The 26,508-nt window shown below is 40.1% G+C and overlaps 1 protein-coding gene across 2 annotated transcripts in view; it reads right to left on the reverse strand.

Annotated features, from left to right (window-relative positions):
* Nucleotides 1-288: 288 nt before the first annotated feature.
* The window catches only part of MORF4L1 (mortality factor 4 like 1), a 38,091-nt gene continuing 11,871 nt past the window's right edge, over nucleotides 289-26,508 (reverse strand). The window contains exons 3-14 of one of the 2 annotated variants that reach the window (XM_065411918.1): nucleotides 25,630-25,697; nucleotides 23,326-23,352; nucleotides 22,822-22,908; nucleotides 21,881-21,961; nucleotides 17,620-17,682; nucleotides 12,585-12,610; nucleotides 11,853-11,941; nucleotides 10,660-10,761; nucleotides 7,254-7,342; nucleotides 4,319-4,491; nucleotides 3,893-3,977; nucleotides 289-520 (exon numbers count right to left, since the gene is read on the reverse strand). In XM_065411918.1, the coding sequence (XP_065267990.1) occupies nucleotides 436-520; nucleotides 3,893-3,977; nucleotides 4,319-4,491; nucleotides 7,254-7,342; nucleotides 10,660-10,761; nucleotides 11,853-11,941; nucleotides 12,585-12,610; nucleotides 17,620-17,682; nucleotides 21,881-21,961; nucleotides 22,822-22,908; nucleotides 23,326-23,352; nucleotides 25,630-25,697 (975 nt within the window). In that variant the 3' untranslated portion in view covers nucleotides 289-435. The remainder of the gene's footprint in view (nucleotides 521-3,892; nucleotides 3,978-4,318; nucleotides 4,492-7,253; nucleotides 7,343-10,659; nucleotides 10,762-11,852; nucleotides 11,942-12,584; nucleotides 12,611-17,619; nucleotides 17,683-21,880; nucleotides 21,962-22,821; nucleotides 22,909-23,325; nucleotides 23,353-25,629; nucleotides 25,698-26,508) is intronic. The other variant, XM_065411919.1, reaches the window with a different exon arrangement.

Raw genomic sequence — 26,508 nt, forward strand, 5'->3', positions numbered from 1 at the left:
CTTCAAACACCAAGAAAGTGAGTGGGCTTGAAAGTCAAACTAATTAGTAGCATGTAAGTTAGGTCATCACAACCCCTGTGGCACACTTGTCATCACTAAGCAATAATGCAGGTTAGGTAAGAGCTTAGTGTCAAAACAATGAACCTATAAACTTTAAGGAGCTCAGACAACGAAATAATATGCTAATTGCATTTCTTTCTACATCCCACTGATGGGTTCCCAAAGCCTCCTTTTTAGGCTTCTGTTTCAGAACAAACAAAAGAAAACTTTAGAACTTACAAATGTCAGTTCAGTTTTAACACACACTTTATTCACTTTAAATTTACATAAACTGTGCAAGAGACATGTGCAATGGAAGGACAAAGAACAAAATGTAGAAATGGACAGCACTGTTACAGAGATCCAAGTATTACTTCACTATACAGAGGCATGGCGTTATACTGCTTTCCGATGGTATTCAGGAGGGGCTACTTCATAGTCACTGGCACTAAACAATGTGGAAGCATTCTTTGCTAAATACCTGTGAAAGAAAAATATACACATGCAGAAATTAAAATACCTTGTTGCTCAGGTCATTATCTCAAGACTTAAGTTTTAGTGTACACAAACTGTTATTTCACTGCTTCGAAGTGGATTCCAGCATCTGCTGTTGAAAATCTGTCCTTAGTCTTTGAACAGCCCAGAGAAATATTCAGTTTAATTCTTAATAGGTGTCAGATATTGTACTCATGAAATCCTACAGAGTGCCTCACTCAGAATTCCAAGCAGTGAAATACTGTCAAACAAATTTGACTACAGCCAAGTGTTGCCACAAGACCTCCAATACAATATGAATTATGAGGTTCCGCTTCCTATCAAATGTTTGTCCTTTCTGGATGTCTGCCAGTCATTCAAGCAGGCAGGTAAAAAGTAGCCTACTGTTTTGTACAAACAAATGTGGTTCTTAACAGGTGCTAGGTGAAGCTTTATAACTAGGGCCCTACCAAATTCACAGCTGTGAAAAACATATCATGGACCATGAAATCTGGCCTCCTCCCATGAAATCTGGTCTTGTGTGTGCTTTTAGGAAATACTCTACAGATTTCATGGGGCAGACAGTGTTTCTCAAATTGGGGGTCCTGACCCAAAAGGGAGTTGCGGGGGGGGGGTCACAAGGTTATTTTAGGGGGGGTCGTGATATTGTCACTCTTACTTCTGTGCTGCCTTGAGAGCTGGGCAGCCAGAGCAGCGGCTGTTGGTAAAATGCTCAGCTCTGAAGGCAGCACCGCCACCAGCAGCAGCGCAGAAGTAAGGGTAGCAGTACCACAACCCCCCTACAATAACCTTGTGACCCCCCCCCCCCCAACTCCTTTTGGGTCAGGATCCCTACAAATTACAACACCGTGACATTTCAGATTTAAATAGCTGAAATCATGAAATTTACATTTTAAAAAAAAATCTTATGACCATGAAATTGACCACAATGGCCCATGAATTTGGTAGGGTCCTATTTATAACCAGGGCTAGTAGAAGACTGGCCAGTAAATATGGCATTCTACAAACCGAGTGCTGCACAGTGATACTCAGGCCTTCTTTGTAGGGCAGAATCCGGTTTCCTCCCTAACCACAAGCGTTTACATTTTAAAATGGGGATATTCTTAGGGTTCTATAAGGCCTCCTGTGAGGATCACTAAGTTAATCACCTACTGCACTTCACTTATTAACACATTTTCAAACATTATGGATTAGCTACCAACGGCTTCTATATTAGCCTGTCTTTCACCTATGAAATTAAGTCAGTTTTCTATTCTTCACAATAGTGTTAAAGAAATAATTGCTTTATTGAAGGAATAAAGAGAAAGCAACAGAACGTGGTGGTATATATATAAGCAGGTAGTTAGCGCATAGTGAGAAAATGATGGTATGCCTCTGGAGCGTTAATGCACAAGGCCAAGCAATTTCAAACATTACGTATTTAAATTGCCTACAAGACTGACACTGCCTGACATTTCCCTGCCATACTGGAAAGTATGACAATTGTGTTTGTGCATTTACTGGGGATTATAAGCATAAATGTGAGACCAATGACAACTGGAGAATTAACTATGCATCCAGAGTTCTAAAGCATAAGCCATAACTAGAGGAAGTCCTCTTAAATTTGAGAACTGCAGAGGATTCTTTCATACATTAAAATTTAAAATCAGATAAGTTTCTAAAATGTAGAGGACTGATTCTTTAGAGTAGTCAGTTCCTCCATTAACAGAGCATGAACTTCCAGCTCCATTACAGCAGATCAACTTTCCACTTTTAGATTTCACATTTAAGTCCTATAGTAAGATAGGTGCTTTTTAATGTTTTACTCTAACTGACTTAAATGCCTCGAAGTGCTATTGAACAAATGGGACTTCGTTGCAAACAGTCTGTTGCCTTGCACGTATTTCAGGAAAGGCAGATCAACGAGTTCTAAAACGCATCAAGAAACAAATGGCTTACGCTTGGCTTTTGATGAGCTGAAAGACGGACTCAGAGCTCAGCTACTTGACTGGGATTAGCTCCCAGCTCTGCCACAGACTGAGAGACTTCGTTAACATCTTTTGGCTTCTATTCCCAGTCTGTAAAATGGGGATAATGCTCCTCCCCCCACCTTTGTCTGGACTGTGTACTTGGATAAGCTCTTCAGGGCAGGGACTGTCTCTTATTGCATGTATGTAGAATTGGGTGCCAATCTTGACTGGGGCTTCTACACACTTGACTAAAATATAAAGATGCAAAAAATGTAAAGATGTTTTTCATTAAGGCAATAATAGAGGACAGTTTTTGAAACGCCTGATGGAATTGCTCTGATTTAGCAGTTTGCAGCAGCACACGCAAGAACAAAAATGGATCTTTTTTCTACCCAAATGGTTGGTTTGATTTCTTTCCTTTTAAACTGCAGTGTACTTCACATCAGACATGCCAAACCCATGGGGAAAAAAACAAACAAAGAAATTGGGTGCCAACACCACGACATTTGTTTTTGGCTTAACTGGCTTGTGAGTTGATTGTTGGCAAGTTTTTTGCTTATAGCTTGTTGCTTCCTTGGGGGGGGGGGGGGAATTGGCTTCCGGCAAGCAGAGGCAAGGGGGGGAATAGTCAGGGGTGCACAGCGGGCCCACCACAGTCCCAGACTGCATGCCTGGGGGCGGGGGGGGGGGGGGAAGAAATCTAGTCAGAGTGTTGGAGTTCTTAGGGATTGGCTTGATTTTTGGCTTATTGTCAAAGTCGGGGTGCTTATTTACCGCATGAAAGTTAGCAACTGTGCTTCAGATATCAAAAGAACTTTACTGAATGTTAGTAATGACAGAAACTCAACTGCAAAAACCCATGCATTTCACCTTTATGTGCCTTCAATGGAAATACACACTTCTCTATAATCAGGAACAATTTTGTAGTATGTCAAGACAAAGGGTGCCAGAGCAATTTCTAGTACAAGACCTCTCGTACCAACTCTGTTGCTACAAAGGGATGACTAACTGCAATATTAACCAAGCAACCTTTTTTCAGTTTGTTTAGTTAGTACAGAAAAATTTAAGCTGCTTTAGGTAAATCTAGGTCCTGAAACTTGAAATCTTTAACAAGTTACTCTTCAGTAAAATGCACACTAGGTAGTAATACTAACTATGCAGAACTGACCACCACCACAAAACTGGAAGAAAGGCTGTCAAGAGACCAACGTGCTTGCTCTGGATTAGTGTTGCAGATTAACTGACATTGTCAATATCAAAATACTGTCCAAAAAATTAGAATAAAAAAGCATTAGGTCACAGTCGTATAAACAAACACATGCTTAACATTAAGCATATAAATAAGTGTTTGCAGGATCAGGGTGTTTTTAAAAAACCTTCAACACACAAACATGAAATGCTGAACTTACTTCAAGAAATCATGCAAGTAGTTTAACAACAAAGCCAGGCTCTTCTCATCAAGAGGGGTGTACGCAAGCATAGCTCCAATTCGTACTGTTTTAAGAAAAGCATATATTTGACATTGTTTTTCATGACAACTTTAACCATACATGAGTACAAGCCCAAGATCCATGACATGATCACTAACTTCAGACTCCCATTCTTACCTACGCAAGCTTCTCTAAACAATTACGTTTTAAAAACTTCCATTCGGAGTAGGTGATTTGTGGTTTTGAACATTTCATATAAATGACCCAAGGATAGTCATGTGAGTCATTTGTTTAGACATTTTACTCTGATTCAGTGTCTTATTCCAATTATTAACAAGACAAAAGAAGCTGGAGCAATATAACCACTTGTCCCCTTTTATGGTAGAATCAAGATGCCAAACTTACCAAATAATCGTAGTAGGTGTGGTGCACCATAGACTTGTGACATAGGCGCATCGGGATGATCTGCTAAGATTTCAGCATACTGTGGCCTCTCAAATTTGTACAGCAGTTGAGTCCCCAACATTACATTGAAGTACTCTTTTATTCCAGCAACAACTTCATTAACAGCATATTCTCTGGCACACAGAAAGGAAATGTGAAATATTAAAAATGTAAATAAAAAACAAAAGCAACCACCAGGGCTGTGGTTTCCTGGGGTAGTTTAGAACTCTGAAGAGCCAATATTCGTAAGAGATGGCCCAGAGAAACAAATGCATAGTTCTAGTGGTTCCGCTTTTTAAAAATGGGGTATTCTGGCTCTACATGAAGACATGCTTCAAGCCAACTTGGTTCTAAGAAAAAGTAACTAAAAGCAAACTGTCTGCCTTCCCACCTGAAGGGGATACTTATCCAAACGCATGTCTAAAGCGGCACATTCAAAGCAAGATGAAAAGGCAATTTCTTAAAGTCTTGGAAGATGCACCTGTCAGTTCTATGCCACACACATCATAGACGCCGACTTCTGCTCCCGCCGGTGGGTGCTCGACCGCCTCTCTGCCCCTGGCCCCGCCCCCACTCCACCCCCTCCCTGACACTATTCCAACTCCTTCCCCAAAATGTTGGGGTTACTGCTTTTAACTTTAGACTTCTGTAATATCAGCAAAGAACATAAGCCTTTCACATCGAACAGATAACATTTAACATGTGGGGAAAGTGCTGTGCTCTGCATAGGAGTAAGGAAGGAAAAAAGATGTACCATCTGGAGAAAAAATTCTCTACCACTCAAATTATTTTTATTTCCACAGGGTTCATTCGCCATAGCAAATCCATTAAACCAAGCTATTCTCCAGACATTTTGCAAGAAGTCTGATATAATACCCAAACAAGATGTCAGGACAGATCATGAACAGGATGCCATGATATAAATCAGTGTTTCATCCTCATCTGGAACACTAGTCACCCAATCTCAAAAACGATACTGTAGAATTAAAAGCGTTTTCAGAGAAGGATAGGAGAACAATTAGGAAGGTGGAAGACTCATTGAGGAGATTGAAGGACCGAGGGAATGTGACAGAACTATATACAATGAATGGCATAGAAGAGGGAGATAGAGAAAACAGAAGCTCCCAATCTCAGAACACAAAAGGGCATTTGATGAAACTGAAAGATGGCAAATTCAAAGCTGATACAAGGAAACACTTTTGTGCAATTTAATTAGACGAATTCATTGCCTCATGATGTAATGGAGGCAAAGGGATTGGACCATTCACTTAGAATACAAGCATACCCAGCATTCTAGTAGTTAATACCAACAAAAAAAACCTTTCAGATCTTAAACCAATCTCTTTTAGTGATTAAGATAAGAACTTCACGGAGAGTACATTATCTCTCATCTGCATGCTGCAAGATTTCTTGTATCTTCCCCTAAAGCATCTGGTACTGGCCGCTGTGGGAGGCAGGATACTAGACTAGATGGACCTCAGTTCTAATCCCTATGTTTCTATTCCCACTGATGTCACATGGGTGTTTATTTCAATGGACATTGGATCAGGGCCTGGATCTGGGAGGAGGATCTTGTAGGAGCCCTTACAAGATGCACAATGAAGAGGGTAAGATACTGTACAGCTTCTTAGAAGGCCTTCCCCTTCCCCCCCACCCCTCAAAGTGCATGAAAGAGCATTCCAGTTGTGCCCAGCCCTAGAAAAATCCACTAAAAGAGAACTAAGTTAAAACTATTAAGATTGCACAATTAAGCACTCAGAAGTCCCAAAGTGTAAGCTAGGGTCTTGCAGGAAACTTAAACAGTGTATTGTGTGCACACAGGGGGCAAAGTGAAACAGGGTGTTATAAGGGTGACACTAATCACCCTTAGCTTTACTCAGAGCCACTCCAACGATAATTGATTATACATAAAGACATGCGAGCCCAATTTTCAAAAAAGTGTCAACCTAGATTTTGGCATATACAGGAGCACAAGATTAGTCCCCTTTATGAACAGCATTTTTAGCAACTGGACCTTGTGTTACATATACCAATAGAAGGAGAGAGAAACAAGCAGGTACATTTACACTTCAGGCTTCTTTGAAAATTCCAGCCTGGTAGCACAGAAGTTATTTATTTTTTCAGGTTCAGTTCTTGATTTGCACTTCAAGTACTAAACTACCATTTGTATTTAACAATTTCTGTGGTCGCTGTGAGATTGGGAGATGTTTGGATAAACTGAACTCCAGGTTGTTTTTCAGCCTTCATTTTAATTGTAAACATCAGTCACTTTCACTTTGTGTTATAGCCTTCATTTGGGGATTAGAATGTTCCTTCTGGGCTAGGGACTGGTCACATAGGTGAATGATTATAAAGGAGACTCAGAGAACCATCAACTTGGATTAACTCTCTGCTGCTGTGTTCTGGATTTGCAACCAGGAGGCGCAACTGACTTGACTCTACCCAAATCTAAAAGGATGGGGCTGGAACTCCTTGGTCTAAGCCCATAGCTGGAGAGCTGCAGTTTGACCACAGATGAGAGACTAAGGATGGGTCTGAGGGGGAAGCCATCCACCACCAGATACCAGAAGACTGAGATGGAAAGAGGAAGGCAGCAAGGGTGGTCTACCTTGCTTAAGGATGCTGAACAAAGCCAAGGCTGACAAGAGCAGGGAGATCAAACCGGGTGGATTGCGTTCAAGGGTTTGTGGTTTTCCAAAGATCTAACATTCTAATGCTGCTCCACAGTCAATGTCTGTAGTTAAGAAATTCCTGTGCCAAACTGGGCCCAGGATTGTGGTCCATTTACAAAGAAGTGGTGCCCATCCAGGAAGGAGGACTGGGACAGTCTGTAACAGTCAACAGCAGAAAGCCATTGTAATGGCTAAGACATGCCTTTTAAAATGCCATTACTTACTTATTATCAGTGTTTCCTCGTGATTTCTTGTAGCTTGCGTAATCCTCTAAAATTGAGTCAACGTTCTTCTTGGCAGGAAGATAAAAGAGCTATGAAAATCAAAGAATAAATAGATTGATGAATGCAAATAGTCTCACCTGCAGAACGTGTGTCTGCATACTGGTTTCAAAGTACTGACAAATACGAGGACCTTTGTAGAAAAGAATTTTTCTACAACATTCAGCTGGTAAGAGAATTTGTAACTAGGATTTTACTTGACCATGAAGGTATTAAATCACAGCTAACCATTCCATCATGTTTGCCCCTTCTCTTTTCGCATGTTGTCTGCTTTTCAAAAGCAATATTTTACTGTTTGACTAAGCAGAGCTCCTCAGAATCTATAATATGCAGCAATGAATTCTAGAACCCCAGCAAACAAATCCCTATGTGGTCTAGCTGATATAGGTGGGAATTACAGAACTCCTCCCATCCAGGGACAAGATGGAGCACCACAATATCTTTATGCATCAAACCTTGCCCACTACTTTAAAATTTATTTAAGATAAAGTATTCTGTCCTAAATCTAATAGCCGATAGCATTGCATTGCATTACACACATGAAGAGTCCAGATTCTTCTCTCTTAGCTCCCTACAGATATCAAGGGCTCATCATTTCTTGTTCACTCTCTGCCAAGATCTGCTTGCTGACAGCAGACGTATTTCAGACACCACTGATCATACCTTGTATGTTTGTAAGTTGTAATGCCTGCAGGTGGAATGTCTATTTAAAGAGGGCATCACAGAGAAGCAGAGGATTTGATTAATATTATTCAAATGCATGGGCCATTAAGGATTTTAGCTTCTATGTTTAACACTGTACGTAGAAGCCATTATATATACACAAGCCATAATTAAACTGTATATTAGTTAATATACTTGCTTTACACTTTTGAAACATGAGCTCAAATACAAATCTTTGGTCACATCTGTATTCAATGATGCAATTCCTTTCACAAGAGCATTCCAGTCTGAGGAGATTCAGAAATGGATGTTCCCAGAACTGGAATAAGTACTGTACTGAATACCACTACTGACGTAAATTTGCAGAGTTGCATGGGAAAGTGTCCACAGCCTTATGTCAGACTCAAGTCATGGCTACTGATCTCTTGCTTTTAAAAGATCACATTTTTAAGTAGTTGTGGTAGACTCTTACGGGCTTCAAATTGGGGATGGGGAGGATTGCTTGCGTGAAGATTCCAGGGGGGGGAAAAAAAAAAAATCTATGATCTACAACAATTCATTAAGGTTTTTAATTGAAGAGAGAATTGCATTTTAGTTTATTACAGAAGCAGGACAAGCAGAGTTTAATTTAGCTAAATTAATCTAGCAAGAAACCTTGTTTTGGATTCAAATCATGCAGGAAAGCAGGAGGAGATAGGAACATATACAACTACACAAGAAAACAATTTTCACAGAGCCTCAGTGCAACTTGGAAAGTTTTGTGTTTTGTTTTTAAACCACATCATGCTTGCACAAAAACTGATTGTCAGGACCTAGTTGTAGGCAGCCTAGTGGTTAGCCATGGGCAGAGTGCTGGGTCCCCATGCCAGCCAGGGCTCCGAACCAGAAGATCAGGAACCTCGAGTCAGATACCAGGAATCAAGCAGAGTCAGGAAACCAGGAGACAAGCAGGTAGTGCTGGGTGAGCAGTCCGGAGCAGGATAGAGCTCAGTTATACAGAAGACTTGCTGTTCTTCCTTCTGGCTCAAATAGGGGGAAAGCAATCCAATGGATTGCGCCTGTGTTCCACCAACCGGGCCCAGGCTGGAGCACCCTATCTGAGCGGGGCTTCAAGGAGTCCCAGTTCCAGCTGATGCCGGTAAGCTGTCAGGTGGAGGGCTGGAGTATGAGCCGCCCACCAGGAGCACTGCAGACCCAAGTTCGAGATCCACTCTAGGCTTTGGCATTCTCTCAACTCCTTTCCTATCCTGAAGGTTAATCATAGAAGCGTAGGACTGGAAACAGCCCCCAGCACCCATGGCAGGACTAAGGCCTTGGCTACACTTGGCAATTCACCGCGGCAGCGCTGTGAAGCGCGAGTGTAGTTACGCTGCCAGAGCTGTCTCGCAGCGCTGTTACACTGGCGCTTTACAGCACTGCACTCACTGCGCTCGGGGGGGGGGGGGGGGCGTTTTCACACCCCTGAGCGCAGCAAGTTGCAGCGCTGTACAGTGCCAGTGTAGCCAAGGCCTAAGTAACTACTAGACCATTCCTGACAGGTGTTTGTCTAACCTGTTCTTAAAAACCTCCAATGATGGAGATTCCACAACCTTCCTAGGCTTAATTATTCCAGTGCTTAACCACCCTGACACTTAGGAAGTTTTTCCTAATATCCAACCTAAACCTTCCTTGCTGCAATTTAAGTCCATTGCTTCTTGTCCTATCCTCAGAGGTTAAGGAGAGCAATTCTTCTCCCTCCTCCTTGTAACGACCGTTTAGTCCCCTCTCAGTCTTCTCTTTTCCAGACTAAACAAACCCAATTTTTTCAATCTTCCCTCATAGGTCATGTTTTCTAGACCTTTCATCATTTTTGTTGCTCTTCTCTGGACTTTTTCCAATTTGTCCACATCTTTCCTGAAATGTGGTGCCCAGAACTGGACACAATACTCCAGCTGAGGCCTAATCAGCGGAGTAGAGCAGAAGAATTACTTCTCGTGTCTTGCTTACAACACTCCTGCTTATACATCCCAGAATGATGTTCACTTTTTTTGCAACAGTGTTACACTGTTGACTCACATTTAGCTTGTGGTCCACTATGACCCCCAGATCCTTTCTAAGTGGAGTACTTTGCATTTGTCCTTATTGAATTTCATCCTATATGCTTCAGACCATTTCTCCAGTTTGTCCAGTTTTGAATTTTAATTCTGTCCTCCAAAGCACTTGCAACCCCTCCCAGCTTGGTATCACCCAGAAACTTTGTAAGTGTACTCTCTATGCCACTATCTAAATCATTGACGAGGATATGGAACATGTCAATGTCTATATAAAATGTTATGGACCAGCTTTTTCTACCAGCTAAAATGAGTATGTATCAAAAGGCCAACAAAGAGCCACAGGCAACACCATGAGTTTAAAAGGGCAAGTTGACATTTTAGTTTATGCCTGTCTGGACTTAAGGAAGCTCCAGGATGTGCTCCTGACAACAACATGCAGCTCTGCTGAACATCACAGATGACCTGTGGGAAGAAACCAGCTAGTACCTACAACCCAGTCAAATAAAAGCCTCGAGGAGACATAATACCAAGTATACCTTGAAAAATAGACCAACACATTCCCCCAGCTGGAGAGAGCATAAGTTCCAAACTGTCGGTTGAAGTCCATATACATGCTTATAGATAAAGGATAATTTTCACAATGTGAGGGTTACCTGTTTTTGCCTGGTGATCAAATCCCAGTCATCAACAAGCCATGGTTTCAGCTCTTCTGGAATTTTTACCTTTACTTCAACTCTGTTCATAAATGTTTCTTCCTGAAGAATCAAGAAAACAAAACAAAACAAAAAGTCATCCTACTTTGGTCATCATACCCAGTCTCAATTTTCCAAAATGTAGCCATTACATAAGTCTATCAAAAGATTCAAGACTGCAACTGCTATTGTTACCTCAGAATCTTATGAAGTGACAGACAGTTCAACTCTTGCTAGAATTTTACAGTATTTCAGCTGTTAGACAAAGCTATCCCTAGAGCAGCACTTTAAGATACGAACCTTACAAAACCAGTAGAGCTTTTGTACTTGGGAGCATTACTTCTCTTTTGTTACATTACCTATTCGTTAATTCGTGCTAACACTACCACTTTGTTGAACAGGGAAAACAGTCAATACTAACAGATAATCATAAGCCAGTTTTTAAGTTGTTATATTACTATGCAACTTCACTTCCAGTTACAAATGCCTTCACGCTGTGCTGATGACTCAATGGCACCTCTGACTCTAGAACCACATGTCTGATAGTCTTTAGATGCTATTCAATAGATCTATTGACACATTAAGTGTTTTCCTCCAACCAAAAAAAGATTTTCATTTAAGACTACATAAATATCAACTTATGAAAATAGATTTTTTTTTTTTAAATAAAACTGTTGATGTTTGCAGCTTTGGCACTTAAGAACTATTCCTCTCTCTCTGAAATACTTAAGATGATGCATCAACTAAAGCAGTACTTTGAGATGGAAAGAACTAAAACTCAAAGCTCTCAGATTTCAGTCTGAAAGCTGCTCACAACTATAGCATGTTAACTGGTGGCATTTTCCTCCATATACTTATCTTTTTTACCAAAAGCACAATGATAGCTTGGAGTGCTAGGTCTGGAAATTCTGTATTAAACAGGGATAGGAAGCTAACTCACGTAAATACATTACTCGGAATATTTTTCCCCTGCTTAAATTACTGACATACTTGTCATGCATTTGTGACCAAAAAGATAAAGCAGATCAAAGCTGCAGATTTCAACAGGAACTTTTTTAAAAAACAGTAACCAAAGATTGAAATATAACTATCAAGATAAACCATTCAATCTGATGCAGCTAAATGGAGAGTTACTACAGAGTTAAAATACATACACTTTCAACCGTGGGATCCACTCGAGCCCTTTTCTTCCTAGGAGGCTGGGGAGTCTCGCTAGTACTGCTGCCTTCCCCAATTCCAGGAGCTACACATACAAAAAACAGCTATTTTGTTTGTAGATGCATTTTATATCTACACTAACAGTTTTTCTACTGACATTTTCACTAAAGGACTTGTTTGACTATACGCAGGTCTCAAACTGCAGATGAATTCATTGTTTTCAATTAAAAAAAAAAATCATTTCCCCTCCTGAAACATCCCCTACATTGGTAACTTGGACACAAAGATTACAGGTTACAACTCCATATATGTCCTATTGCAGACCCACTCTTACGCCTTCACGTCCCCACTATATTACAGCATCTGAGCCTGCACAATATTCCATGCTGAAAGAAAGAGTACCCAACACCTGTGTAATCTGAGAAAGAATGATTCTACTGCAGAACTGGTATATGCAAACACTTGGTGTGGGTTTTAATTTGTAAGCAGTCCTGACCCTGACAGACATTTCCATTTGTATGTTTTTAATGCTTCCACCTGGTTAACAGCCTAAAATCTGAGACAAAAGTTACTTCATAAACTTAGTTGGGCAGATCGTCAACCAAGTAAATGATCATAGCCCCACTTTAATTAGAACTATAGCAATTTACATCAGATGAGTATCTGTTCCAGTAGATCTTCCATTATGTACTGAATAAACTATAACTTATGAATAAAAATATGCTTACTTTTCTGTTTGTTCTTTTTTGTTTTCCTGCAAAAATGGAAACACACATTATTTCAAGTCTTAAGGTACCAATAAAAATAAATCTGAATTTTTGGGGACACCTATACACAAAGATCTCTAAAAAGTATTTAAAAAGTTAGTCAAGAGGCAACTTGAGCCAGTAAACCCAGGACAATGAACAAAAGCCCACCAACCCGCTTGACTATATAGCAAGAAGAAACTAACAAAATAAAGGAAGGTAGAGGTTGTCACTAAGGCACTGTCATTTACTTTCTCCAATATAAATATAAAGGTACAACCAATGAGGTTAACGGCAACAAATTCTAAACTGATAAAAGCTATTGGTGGCATGCTCTTAGCACCATAGTTAATCCTATGCCAGCTTTTTCCATTTAATAGAACATTTACAAGACTGTTTTGATTGGAATGGTAGTATAAAAGTGGATTATACAGGTGGGGATTTTTTTTAAAAAACACAATGCATGCTTAACTTATGGAATTCTCTGACACAAGATAGAGGCCAAGAACTATTAGTATTCAAAAGAGATACTGACATTTATATCAATAATATCCAACGTGCTGTGCAGAGGTGATACTTCAAAGTTATCTTGGATAATGTGCATATCTTGAGTAACTACATAAGATTTGTAGTTAGGCAATACCTGAAATACTGAAACTGGCTATCATAAGCTCAGTGCTGTGAAAGGAATCCAGCTTGATAGGGAGGTTTATAAATTAGTTAAATCTCAGTCTAATCTTAGGTAAAATTGGCATGTTTTAGTACTATCACCATAGATGTAGAGGACGAGAAGAAATTTAAGTAAATGGCAATGTCAGAATGATAAAGATGTATGAAGCTAGTATGGATTGTCCTTCATATCTGCATCATGATTGGCAAGAACAATTCACTAGCATACTCACACCACCAAAGATACTGTTCAGCACTTGCTCTACTCCATGTACCTTTTCATGTTTCTAATCTAAAGGCAATTCTTTAGACTGTTCTCTAAACCCATTACACTTCTGTATTCAGCATAAAAATATGAAAAGCTTTTCTGAACTGTATAGGGAAATCATTTCCATTAACACCTAGAGCAGGGGTCGGCAACCTTTGGCACGCGGCTCGCCAGGGTAAGCACCCTGGCGGGCCGGGCCAGTTTTATTTACCTGCTGACGCGGCAGGTTTGGCCGATCGCGGCCCCAGGCCAATAGGGGTGGCGGGAAGCGGCGCAGGTGAGGGATGTGCTGGCTGCGGCTTCCCGCCCCCCCCCCATTGGCCTGGGACAGCGAACCGCGGCCAGTGGGGGCCGTGATCGGCCGAACCTGCCGCGTCAGCAGGTAAATAAACTGGCCCGGCCTGCCAGGGTGCTTACCCTGGCGAGCTGTGTGCCAAAGGTTGCCGACCCCTGACCTAGAGAACCTAAGTTGATTACTTTAAATGAAAACATGGAAACCCCCTTCAACTACTTTTCTTAACATTCACAAATGCAGAATGAGCCTAAAATCATGTAAATTATGCCTAAAATCCAAAATCAATCACATACAAGCACAATTGTTTTCTAGGATATAGACAACTGCCTGTGTTACATATGCATCTGCTAAGGCCAGGTCACTGGTTCAAGTTGTCTGGCTACAGTCTTAAATAAGACCTTATCCATAATTCTGTCACATTCATATTTGCCTATCTTCAAGGGCAGATTTCTAATATTAATACCATGACTTAGTCCAGATAATTCTTGTTCTGTCACCCAAATCTAGTTTGTCATAAGTGTTTGGGTCATGTTCTTTATAATGTTATGACTAACAAATATGCTCCCATACACTAAACCATGTTGTGATTTTGTTCCATACTGTAAGAGTGAATCTTCAGAAATTCAGTATAATGTCAGGTCAGGTTTCAGTCTATTCAAATTTTAAACACCAGTAACACAATGTACACATACAGAACCTTTTTTCACAAAGGAGCCTCCATTTACACGGTTTTAGGGCCCAATCCAACATTCACTAAAGTCCAGCTGGCAATGAATCAGGCCACTAGTGAAACTGCATGTGCATTGGGTTTCCCAACCAGCTTCTGAACTCTTACCCTGTATGTGACTAGGCACTTGCTGGGTAACAAAGAGGATAAGCGGAGGCACCACAGAAGTGGTGGGGGATAGGGAAGAAGAGACATTATAAGAGTTACTTTTTTCCCCTACATGGGGCGCATAAAATGTATCAGTGTTTTGCACATGTCGATGAGGAGGGTAAAAGCAATGGATCACTTCACTTCCCACTGAAATGCAGCCACAAACAGGGTGGAATAGCTCTCATTCCGTATCAGTGGTAGTACTCAGTTTGTGTGGGGAGAAGAGAAGAGAAGAAAAGAAAAGCCTACCCAAGACTACAAGTTAAATAGAAACAGGTTGAATGTCACACAATTGGAATTCTGACCAGAACACAAAGGCAAAAAAAAGTTACTCTTAAACACACCAACTAGAAGTAGAGGCCTCGGGGGTCTTTATAATCCATAAGAACTGGAGCAATTGTGATAATTCAGGAATATAAATTAAAGTACTTTAAGAACCACTGCAATTTGTCAGAACAAATAACCCTCCTAGGTCTGGAGCTGTTCTGTTTTTTGCACTATTGATATGTACAGTACAATGCAGGTGCCTTGTGCTCTCCCATCTCTCAGATCCCTAAATTTCAAAGCTATTTCAACTATATTAGGTCAAAGTGACTTTCATTTTGCCAAGTCTGACAGTGGCAGTGCATCAGGGAACTACTAAAGAAAAAGCACGATGCCAAGATCTCCTCTTGAAATAGGTTAAAAATAGTTCACTAGTAATGGGTAGATTTAAAAAAAAAAAAAAAAAGCTGTTTTCTGTGACAGCCAATCTTCTGATATAGTCATATATATTGTATAAGGCTACACTAAATATTGTTATATATAGTAACTGAACCAAGACACCTTAGTAAAAGGTTTATTTATTATGAACAGAAGTAACTCAAAGTTGTGACCACAGCTGTGGAGGAATAGGGTCAATCCCACTGATGAAGCAACACTGAACAGCAGTGACATTTACTCAGTATCTTTCGTCCTGAAGGATCCCAAAGTATTTTACAAGCTACATAGATAGGACAAACTTCACCTACCACTGAAATGCAAACCTCTGAGCCTGAACATGGCAGTAGTTTAACAGCATTACAATTCAGTACAGGAAGTGAACCTCACTGTAACCAAAAGACTGAAAGGTAAATGCCATTTTAGTGACTGTCCAGAAAGTAACAGGGTTCTGGAGCCTTTTAGCGATGTCCGATTTTCAACTGAAGTCAATATTTTAAGATGCAGAATTTTAATGGGAATGTTCTAATCTAGCAGTGGGCAAAAGAGTTTGAATGGCTCGTCTTCCAGAACTCAACCACATCTTGATAACAGAAAAAACAAAGCAAGATTTCGTTTTCAAACACGCAACATTAAAATAGTTTCACTTCACAATATAATCCTGTGCTCCCATTCTGCCAGTGGAACAAATTATGCCACTTGGCAACAAGATCACTTTCCAGTGAGTCAGCTCAGAAATGCCAACTTTCAAACAACTTGAAGTGTGCATGCTGAGAATTGCTTCCGACCATGTGAGCTTTCAGAACAAAGAACTGATACATGACCACAGCTCCCTGTTAAAAGGAAGTCAGAGTTTAAGTCATCAGCCTTTTTAAATTCAGCATACAAGTTCTTGCTGTAGCATTAGGCAATAATATGAAAGTTAAAGCTGGAAATTAACTTCACATCTTAGGGACCTGAGTTCCATTATTCATGCAGCTTTACGTCATTTTGCCAAAGGAGGACACCTGAAACATACACAAACATGTTTCAAAGGATAGGTGGAGCCTGAAGTCTGAATGTTCTATCAAAGGGAGAAAAATGTAAACAAATTCCAATTCCCAGGTTACTAAAGCTGTCAACGCAGTTGCCTTGGTAGCACTTCTGGCCAGAGCCCTAGCAAATCATGTTATTTAAAAAGAACCACAAGACTTCCCTTTCCTGACTTCTCGGACAGGTTTGCCGCTGGCTCATGTGTTCTGATTCCCTAAAAGTACAGGATGTCTTTCTTCACATATTCCAAAGCACTGGCTGCCTTCTGCCTGCCTGCTAGCTGTTCTAAGTGAAAACTTCTGTAGCTAGGTCAGCCATGTCAGAAGGGCAGAACCCCGGAGGAGTCCAGTGCCAGCAGCCAGAAGCCTGAAATTTTGCAGAGAAAAGTACAGGGAAGTTTATCGCTAGAAAACGTCAAGCCTGTTTTTTTGATAGCCAACTGTCCTTGTATGGCATTCTTCCCATCAGTAAGAACCAGCATCATAAAACACATTTGTACTATTAATACAACTTGCACATTACAAATCATTGTATTTGATTAAAAATTACTTAATGTCCTCAGCATACTTTTCCAATATACAAACTATAGCAGGTCACAGAATAAGTATTTTAGAAGTTCCTAAACCCATAGTTACATGAGACTCAATCCTTACATTCACAACACCCATCTATGAGCAAAGGCCAGAACTTAGCCCTACTGGTGTCAGTAAGAGTTTTGTCATTGCTCTCAGTGACACCAGGACTTCACCCTTTGGTAAACAGGTAGCAGACCAAGACTAGTCTTCTAAAACCACCAGTTTCTAACACAAAAATAAATAAATGGAAGTCTTAAAGTTAAATGTCTGCAGTTCCTTTTTAAATGGATGCACTGAATTCTGACTGAAGCGTGCATATCACATAAGTTTGTATACTTTCAATGGGCACAGTGCACACGTTTAGAAATAGGTAAGAGCTACTAGCCCATACAGACTTTTAAAAAGAATTTTAAGTAGGAGCTGCACTTTATGGAGATGTTGTCAAAGTAAGAGTCACTTCCTCAGTTGTTACCTGTGTTATCACCAGCACCTTACATTATTGCGACTTAAGACTTTAAGAGCCTATAAAAGAAATCTACAAAAGCAAGGAAATTTGGATTTCAGGATGAAAATCCTGGTGTGACAATCCATCCTTAACTCACCGTGTCGATATTGTAGGGGTCTCCAAACAGCAAACAGTATGCGCTCCATCTCGTCTGAAAAATCTAGGCACAATGGGGGTTGAGTTAAGGACAGAGTGTCAGACCTGATATTTAGCCTTTAAGAGAATCTATTTAAGCTTCAAAAATTTATCTTTTAGAGGATGTTAAAAACACATTCCACATCCCTGGAGCATGATACACATATTTACACTGTTATTTCCTTTCTAGTATTGTTTGGGTCACTGAGGAGTCAAATTTGTTGTCTGCTTTTTTTAATTAAAATTTGTCTTTTTACATTACAGGCATCCTCCAAGGATGCTACAGAAGGTAAATTCTGAGGCCTAAACAGATTGACAGTGTTACCCCTTTAAAAATGTGGTTAGATCAATTACTCTCCCTCCCCACTAACCACACTATGCATCTGCAATGCCCCTTTATTTTTTAAAATGCCAGTTATTGTTTCTTTAAAAGAAAAAAACCCCTTGTTTTAGTAGTGCAATTTGAGAGGATATAGTTGCAGTTCTCAGATCCCATCTTCACTTTCTGGCTTAAGTGGTCTGAGGCCCACTGTTCTGCAAATATCTGCCCTACAGTCCCAGGCACAGTGTTGGGATACTATCATAGGTAAAAAGAATGAGGAGTACTTGTGGCACTTAGGGTACATCTATACCCAGCCGCTAGTTCGGCGGCAAGCAATCGAACTTCTGGGTTCGACTTATCGCGTCTTGTCTGGACGAGATAAGTCGAACCCGGAAGTGCTCGCCGTCGACTGCGGTACTCCTGCTCGGCGAGAGGAGTACCGCGGAGTCGACGGGGGAGCCTGCCTGCTGCGTCTGGACCGAGGTAAGTTCGAACTAAGGTACTTTAGTTCGAATTGGGGGGTTAGTGTGGACCAGGCCTTAGAGACTAACCAATTTATTGGGGCATAAGCTTTCGTGGGCTAAAACCCACTTCATTGGATGCATATATATTTATGTACACACACACACACACACACACACACACACACACACACACACACACACACACACAGAGAGAACATGAAAAAATGGGTGTTGCCATACCAACTCTAACAAGACTAATCAATTAAGGTGGGCTATTAACAGGAGAGAAAAAAAAAACTTTCGTAGTGATAATCAGGATGGCCCATTTCAAACAGTTGACAAGAAGGTGTGAGTAACAGTAGGGGAAAAGTTAGCATGGGGAAAGTTTTTACTTTGTGTAATGACCATACTCACCAGCAACCACACACCACACAACAAAAACACTAACCCAGGAACCTAGTCTTGTTAGAGTTGGTATGGCAACACCCATTTTTTCATTACATACATCTCTCTTCCTACTGTATTTTCCACTGCATGCATCCAATGAAGTGGGTTTTAGCCCAAGAAAGTTTATGCCCAAATACATTTGTTAGTCTCCAAGGTGCCACAAGGACTCCTTGTTCTTTTTGCTGATACAGACTAACACGGCTACCACTCTGAAACCTGTCATAGGTAAATGACTTCTCTTCCTCCGTCGCCATCAGAAGGGGACAGGGAGAGTTTCTGCTGTTGAAGGAAGCAGTGGTACATCCAAACTGCTAATTGAAGAGGAAGCGCCAATGGTGCTGACATAAATGAAAGCGTTGGAAGAGCAAGTTCAGTGCAAGAGGCACATGGACCTTATGCTGGAAGGTACCTTTAATACCATGAGATTAGGGCCCTACCAAGTTCATGGTCATGAAAAACACGTCACATACTGTGAAATCTGGTCTCCCCCCCTGAAATCTGGTCTTGTGTAATTTTATCCTATATGATACAGATTTCACGGGGAGACCAGCGTTTCTCAAATTGGGGGTGCTGACCCAATAGGGAGTTGCAGGGAGGTTGCAAGTTATTTTAAGGGTGGTTTGCAGTATTGCCACCCTTACTTCTGGGCAGCCGGAGAGCAGCGGCCGTTGGCCAGGTGCCCTGCCCTGAAGGCAGTGCCCGGCCAGCAACAGAAGCACAGAAGTGAGGGTGGCAATACCACCCTTATTTCTGCCTTCAGAGCTGGGCTCCTGACTAGCAGCTACCGCTCTCCAGCTGCCCAGCTCTGAAGGCAGTGCCACCGCCAGCAGCAGTGCAGAAGGGTAACAGTACCTCAACCCCCCTACAATAACTGTGACCAACCCACAACTCCTTTTTGGGTCAGGATCCTTACAATTACAACTAGGACATTTCCAATTTTAACAGCTGAAATCATGAAATTTCCAATTTTTAAAATCCTCCGTCCATGAAATTTACCAAAATGGACTGTGAATTTGGTAGGGCCCTACGTGAGATGAAGGATAGCATCAAAAGCCAGCTCACTATTCCAAGGACATCTTCCTTTTTCATGGATTCCTCTTAACAATCTGAAGATCCATCATTGATGAACTGTTCCCCACCCCAAAAATGAGACGCTCTTATCAAGAAGGTTTAGGAGGACAGTTAACCTACCTATGATATAGTGTCCCAGCTACCATGGAACACTATCAACCCCAGTTTCTGTTCTAGTGGCAACAGAGGAAGAGACACATCCTCCTCTCAGACGCTGTTTCAACTGGGAAGCAAAGCCAGGGCTTGAAAATATGGTTTCAAAATTACACAATAAGACTGAGGCTCTTAAAAAAAAAAAAAAAGCCCACACCAGAGTGGTGTTTCTGATGTGCCTTTATAATTAAGAGTGAGAGGGTTAGGATAGCAACTCTGAATTTCATTGCTTTTCTGAGTTAAATCTTTAGGGGTCACTCCTGCTCACTTTACTCTCACAAGCCATCCCAGCGAATTCAGCTGGGACTGCTCACCTGAGTAAGGCTAGCAGGATCTGGTCCCAACGTTACCATTAGGGGATGTTCAATACCATGCAAGTTGGGGGGGGGGGGGGGGGGGAGTCAGAACTCTAATCTCAAAAGCATGGATATATATTCATGATTAGTAGTCATAACCCTGTTATGGTCACAGAGCAAACACAGAAGCGCAGTTGTATTCTTACAAACTTTACTGTCCATAGTATCAAGTGCACTAGGCCCTTCAACAGAAACACTAGCTCCTGTCAGTTTAAATCTATTATGCTAACTTTTAACAGTGTTATACTAAATGTCTAAATAACGCTTTTGACGTCAAAATAAAAGATCCAAAACAGAGATACATATTTCATAATGCTAAAAAATATCCATAATCATCATCAAAAGAATGATACAGGACCTAAAAGAGAGATCTGAAACTGCCATCAAATGCCTTTATTTTTAGAAAATGGTGTCAAAACTTAGCCAGCTCTCTCTTGACAAAGACCAAAAAGCAAATCAAGCTAGGAGCTCAAAGTATCACATTAGCAATGAATACCTTCAAAAATTAATCAAATCCACTACCTTCTGAAATAAAATATTAAATGGTACATTGTGGATATGTGTCTGGAGCGAATGTTGCCGATTCACTCGAACATTAAGTGACTGGATGTAACTGTGTCTAGATAAGGCCACAATCCTAGTCATTAAAACCCTATGGATGGAACTGAAGATCTGTTGATTACTAGTGAAAATACATTTGTTTTCTAACGAACACTTGAGCTTGGGTCTGGGTGTCTTAAGCTTACAATTTTAACATGCAAAGCCATTTTTGTTTTAAGACCCACACACGTACTTAGCATTATTTTTGTCCAAAAAAATAGAATAGTTAAAAAAAGAACAAAATGCAACCTGTAGTAAAGAAGCTAGTGTTTCGTGAATGGCAGAATATCACAAAACTTCATTTGCATCCTAAACTGTGCTTTAATAAATACACACCATGAAGGAAATATGCAATTTATTCTTTTGAGCTACATCCCTGTCTTCAAAGATTCTTTATTACTGTTTGTGTGACCAGGGTTGATTCTGCCATTTCATGGGGAATTAGCAGTTTCACTAAGATCTACCTCGTGAGATATGATGTGCCCTTGTAACTTCTGTTCAGTAATTTAAGAGGAATGGTATGTAAAGACTGGAGCAGAATTTAAAAACAAGTGCATCCAGTCATTTACTTTCAGCAACATGTGGATCCTGCATTAGTGAACAGTGCACTGAGAGAACGTTTTGCTGGATAGACAAGTATTTTTTGTCACAACAGAAACACTCCATGTTTATAAACTGACGTTTCTTTGAATTTTAAATGAAGATTTTGCACTTTAAATTTAACCTCTGGAACCGCACAAAAAAGAGTGCTGCTTAAAATTTAAGTGTAATGACTGACAAGCAAAGATAGATTTTAAAAAGGCTTCTTACACTTCAACATTTTTCTGTTGCAGACCAGATGTCTTCTTGCCTGGAGCAGCACCTCTCATCTTGCCCTCTGCATATTGTTCCCTTTAAAAACAAATTCAGCAACAAGATTTTACTGTAAGAGAAGCTATTCTCTTTTCTAAAAGGTAACAGTCCGTACAAAAATTTAGAGAATTTGTAGTGAATGGGTTTAAAGAAAACAGACAGAGGAAGACCCTTCATGACAGAGGGGGGAGGGGGGGGGAATCCAACTACTGACAAGATTGAACTTCATTATAGTGCTGACCATTCATTTTTACCTACACATGGACACCCAACTCTTCCCTCCCCCCCTCCTCCCAATATTCATAATTGTGAGAAAGAAATACACAGGAGCTGCTTCAGAAAGGTGCCTACTAGAAATATTTGTATTCCAAGATGTCGCTTTTTTCCAGACCAATACAAAAAAGCATTCATATGGATGAATACATTTAGACCCCATCTTATAAAAAAAATTAGTCTTTGATAAGAGGGCATTACCATTTTACAAGATATTTTAGGTGACTATCACACAACATATGCCATCAACTCAATTACATATATCTGTTTTATTTTCAGAATGTAGTTCTGAAATACCACAAGCAATCTCCTTCATTTAAACCTATTTTACCCTTTTCCTTGCAACTTAAAATTCACATAGCTTTTAATCAAAATCTGAAGTATCAGGAAGTCAAGGAGTAGCGATCCATTTGGCTAAAAGACTATGAAGATAAGGACAGGTCCATGTTAGAAGTCTGAAGAAGACAGGCACAAAACAAAACAAACCGGGAAAGAGGACAATATGACTAGCACATTCCTTGAAATCTAAAAAACCCACCTACTCCCCTGGAGATTTATTTCTTGGGCTGAAGCTCTGTAAAAAGGAAATCATGATAAGTCAAATCAGTCTATCACAAAATACTTACTGATTGGCCTTTTGAAGTTCTTTCTGTTTCTGCAGATTCGTGTCCACGTATTTGAGCACTCTGCTTTCTGGAACCCATTCATCCCAGCTGAAAAATTAAATCACCATTCAAAAACACTACATAATTAGATTCTGTTCCCAATAATCAAAGACTTCACAGCATTTGAGACTGAATTTTTGCTTCTGTGGTAAGTCATGAACTGGCACAATTGAAAGTGTAAGTTACCAGATAAAATGCATTGCCACTGATTGAAGCTCTAACCATTTCTCTAAGACAAAGTGAAATGTTCAGTCTTTCCTGCAGAGATTGCCAATTGTGAAACAGACTCCAAATCTTAAAATTTCTTTAATTTTTTTTTTAAAAAGTCTAATTTTTTTTTAAAAGGGCTACACTTACTATAACATGGGAAATCTGCAGCCATAATTAATTTATGCAGCAAGATAAATTTACTGTATCTTTTCCAACATATTTTATAGGTGAACAAATTCAGCAATAAGATCTTACTGTAAAAGGAAGAGCTCTGATTTCTCTCTGTAAAGGAAACCAAGATGGCATGAACATTTGAGAAATCTGAAGTAAATGATTTAATATAAACGTATGTTGGAGAAATTGCCATTGTAAGCAAGCCAATTCCACTTTGACAAAGAGCAGATAATCTTTCAGAAATTTGACGAATATTTTAAATTAAAGGCACATTAAAAATGGCCATGTGAAATTATGTACACATTTTCCAAAATATATCAAGTTGTATGTTTATTTATATAAATTTGTATGTAAAATACAGAGCTTTGTAAATTAGAGTTTCTCCACCTTGCATTTCATGGTGAAGTAATGATCTCATTGCAAAAGTTGTCAAGCTTAGAATGCCAATATGGTAAAAACAAGTTCACCATAAGTCTTCAAGATTCTTAAAGGTAAGTTTAGTGTGCAAGTATTACAGAAAACAAAAATAAAATACATCCAACTGTACATATATTAGAGGCTATATATTTAGGATGAGGCCTTGGTGAAGTATGTAAGCCACTTGATCTTTGCTCCCAAAGCTTATGTTGTTGCCAGAAACACTCAATAGAAGAAAACTGTACAACTGTGTGAGAATGTATTATACTATATATGACGTGAAAACGACTTACTACTAAGGCTTGTAAAAAACACTGGAAGCCAAGCAGTTTAAAACTCATGAATTATAGAGAACCATAGCTTAATTATAAAGTCATAAATTAAAAAGCCATACAGTCCCAGTTGTCTAGATGTTGCAGCAATGCCACTTTTAATGTAGATAATTGGAAGCTTGGAAAAGCAAGAAAATAATCAAAGGCAAACAGTTAGTGCAAGTGGAGAAAGACAAGAAAAAGTCATTTGACACAGCCAATGACACCCACCACTACCTATTAAATAGAAAAGAATGGATTTTAACTGATCCTTAAGAGTCAGCATGAATTTAGCAGCAGGCACAACCGTTCAAATTCCAACTTGTTACACAGGCGTTTACATGAAGACACACTCCTTTGGCTGTTCACTGCTTTGGGGGAAGCATTTTTTGAAGATCCTAGATACCAAAACATGAAGTTTAACTTGGACCTCACTACATGCCAACAAAAGCAAACAATTACGCCTTGTGTCCCCCACCGTGCCTCTCTCAGAGTATATGGCAGCAATGTTCACATGAACCAAAATGACTCTTTGAAAACTGCTGTCTCTGAAGGAGACTTAGAATTTGCAGCTTTTCGTATTCCGTGAGCTGCTAAGGAAAAACAAGTATTTACGGCTCCTACACTCAGTGTTAGACTGTAGAATACAGTTGAACTGAGCAATAAAACTGAGGGCAGTCTAGTAGTATCCCCCTTTTGAAAATAAAAACACATCGCAACCCACAAGCACCACGTGGATGCTGCATCAGGATTGTTTACAGAAAGTTGGTGACCAAGAATAGGAACAAGTTGTAATCAAAACTTATCAATGATGCTGTTCTCAATCCTTGTTGATCACCCAAAAAACCTCACAAGAAATATACTTGCAATTCCAAAAGCAAAATGCTCACACAGACTTTCTAATCTTTGGAGACATGAAAGAGAAGTTTTAATTCTTGAGAGAAGAGAAAATTCTAAAATCTCATTTTTACAAAAGGAAAACATTGTACAGCTTTAGTACAACCTTCCTTTACCCCCGAAGTCAAGCATGTTGCTACCCAACAGGCAGATAGAATAGGTGAGGCTTTCAGTCTCTCCTGTACCAACTTAGGGCACACACCATCTCATCTATTCTGAGAGCAGCCTCCCTCCCCTCCCCCCGCCACTAATCCTATTCCCTTTTCCACCACTTGTAGTATTTGGTTACATAAATAGAACAGATGGAGTCTTTGACTGGAGAAAATATTGCTCCACTGTTCAACAAGCAGGGGTTGTCCCATATCCCAATATACAACAAAAAGTTGTATCCTATATCTTCAAACCTAGAAATCATGGAAACAGTTCTTAAAATGGGTAGGCGGTGCACTGGACTGCTGCGATAAGGCAATCTAGTTAATCTACTAGCACTTCGAGCAAGTTTGACTATCCAACTGATGCACCAAAGGAAATGTGCCTTTAAAACTAAACAATTATTTGAGCAACATTAGCTTTGTGTTATGCCAGGCTTTAAATGGTTAGGCTTCGCTGCAATAAACTGACTTAAACTCAAGTTAATTTCTGAGCTAATGAAACATCTTCAATTGACTTATGCTTGGGAGTGTCAGTCCATTAAGCTAACACCAGCTTGGGCAATCAATAAAGGAAAATTAAGTCTTGTTTTCAGAGACTTACTACTTACTTTTTATTCCAACCACTGTAATGTATAAAGTATTTCACTTGTTTGTCCTTTATGGCAACCTTTACACACTGAAATAAAGAAGAAAGTTGGGTTAGCAATAAGATTTCAAAAAAATCTCTGGAAGTCTGACTAAAAGCTTTCAGTCTAAATACAAAGATTTCTGTGCAAGCCACTGAAGTATTTGGCAGCAACGTCACTACAGAATAGAAATTGTCCAGCAAAATACATTATTAGTGGCTTTGTATTTCAGTTAAATATTTTTCGTGTATCAGAAGGGCTATATAAGCAGAACTAACTGACACTCAACTACCCATACGTTTTTTGAAGGGCTTAATAACTTCCATCAGGAGGAGAGCAAGAGACAACATGCTGCTGACCAGAAGACACAAGGAGCAGGTCACTTTAATCTCTTCAGTACTCTCTGGAAAGCTAACCAGAAGCCAGGTTTACATAGTGAATGACTCAAGGCTTGTCTTCACTACCACACTGCTGCAATAGATGCAGCGGGTGTCTATTAAGCAGGTCTAGTGAAGACCCACTAAAGCTACAGCAGAGTGCTCTCAGGTCGACTCCGATACTCCAGTTCCCCAAGAAGAGTAAGGGAAGTCGACTAGAGAGTGTCTCCTGTCGACGCAGTGCAGTGAAAACACCGCGGTAAGTTGACCTAAGCGACATCGATTCCCGCTATATTATTCACGTAGCTGGAGTAATGTAACTTAGGTCGACTTACCCCAGTAGTGAAGACAAGTCCTCAGTATCATTGTTCGCATGCATACCCCTATCTCAGTTAATTACAGGACAGGACTTCTCAAAAGTTAAGGAAATAATATTTTGGATTTCTGCAGCCACATAGCAAGCTCTACATTCAGCAGTAATTGT

Source organism: Emys orbicularis, chromosome 10 (genome assembly GCF_028017835.1).
Source record: "Emys orbicularis isolate rEmyOrb1 chromosome 10, rEmyOrb1.hap1, whole genome shotgun sequence".
NCBI classification, from domain to species: Eukaryota; Metazoa; Chordata; order Testudines; family Emydidae; genus Emys; species Emys orbicularis.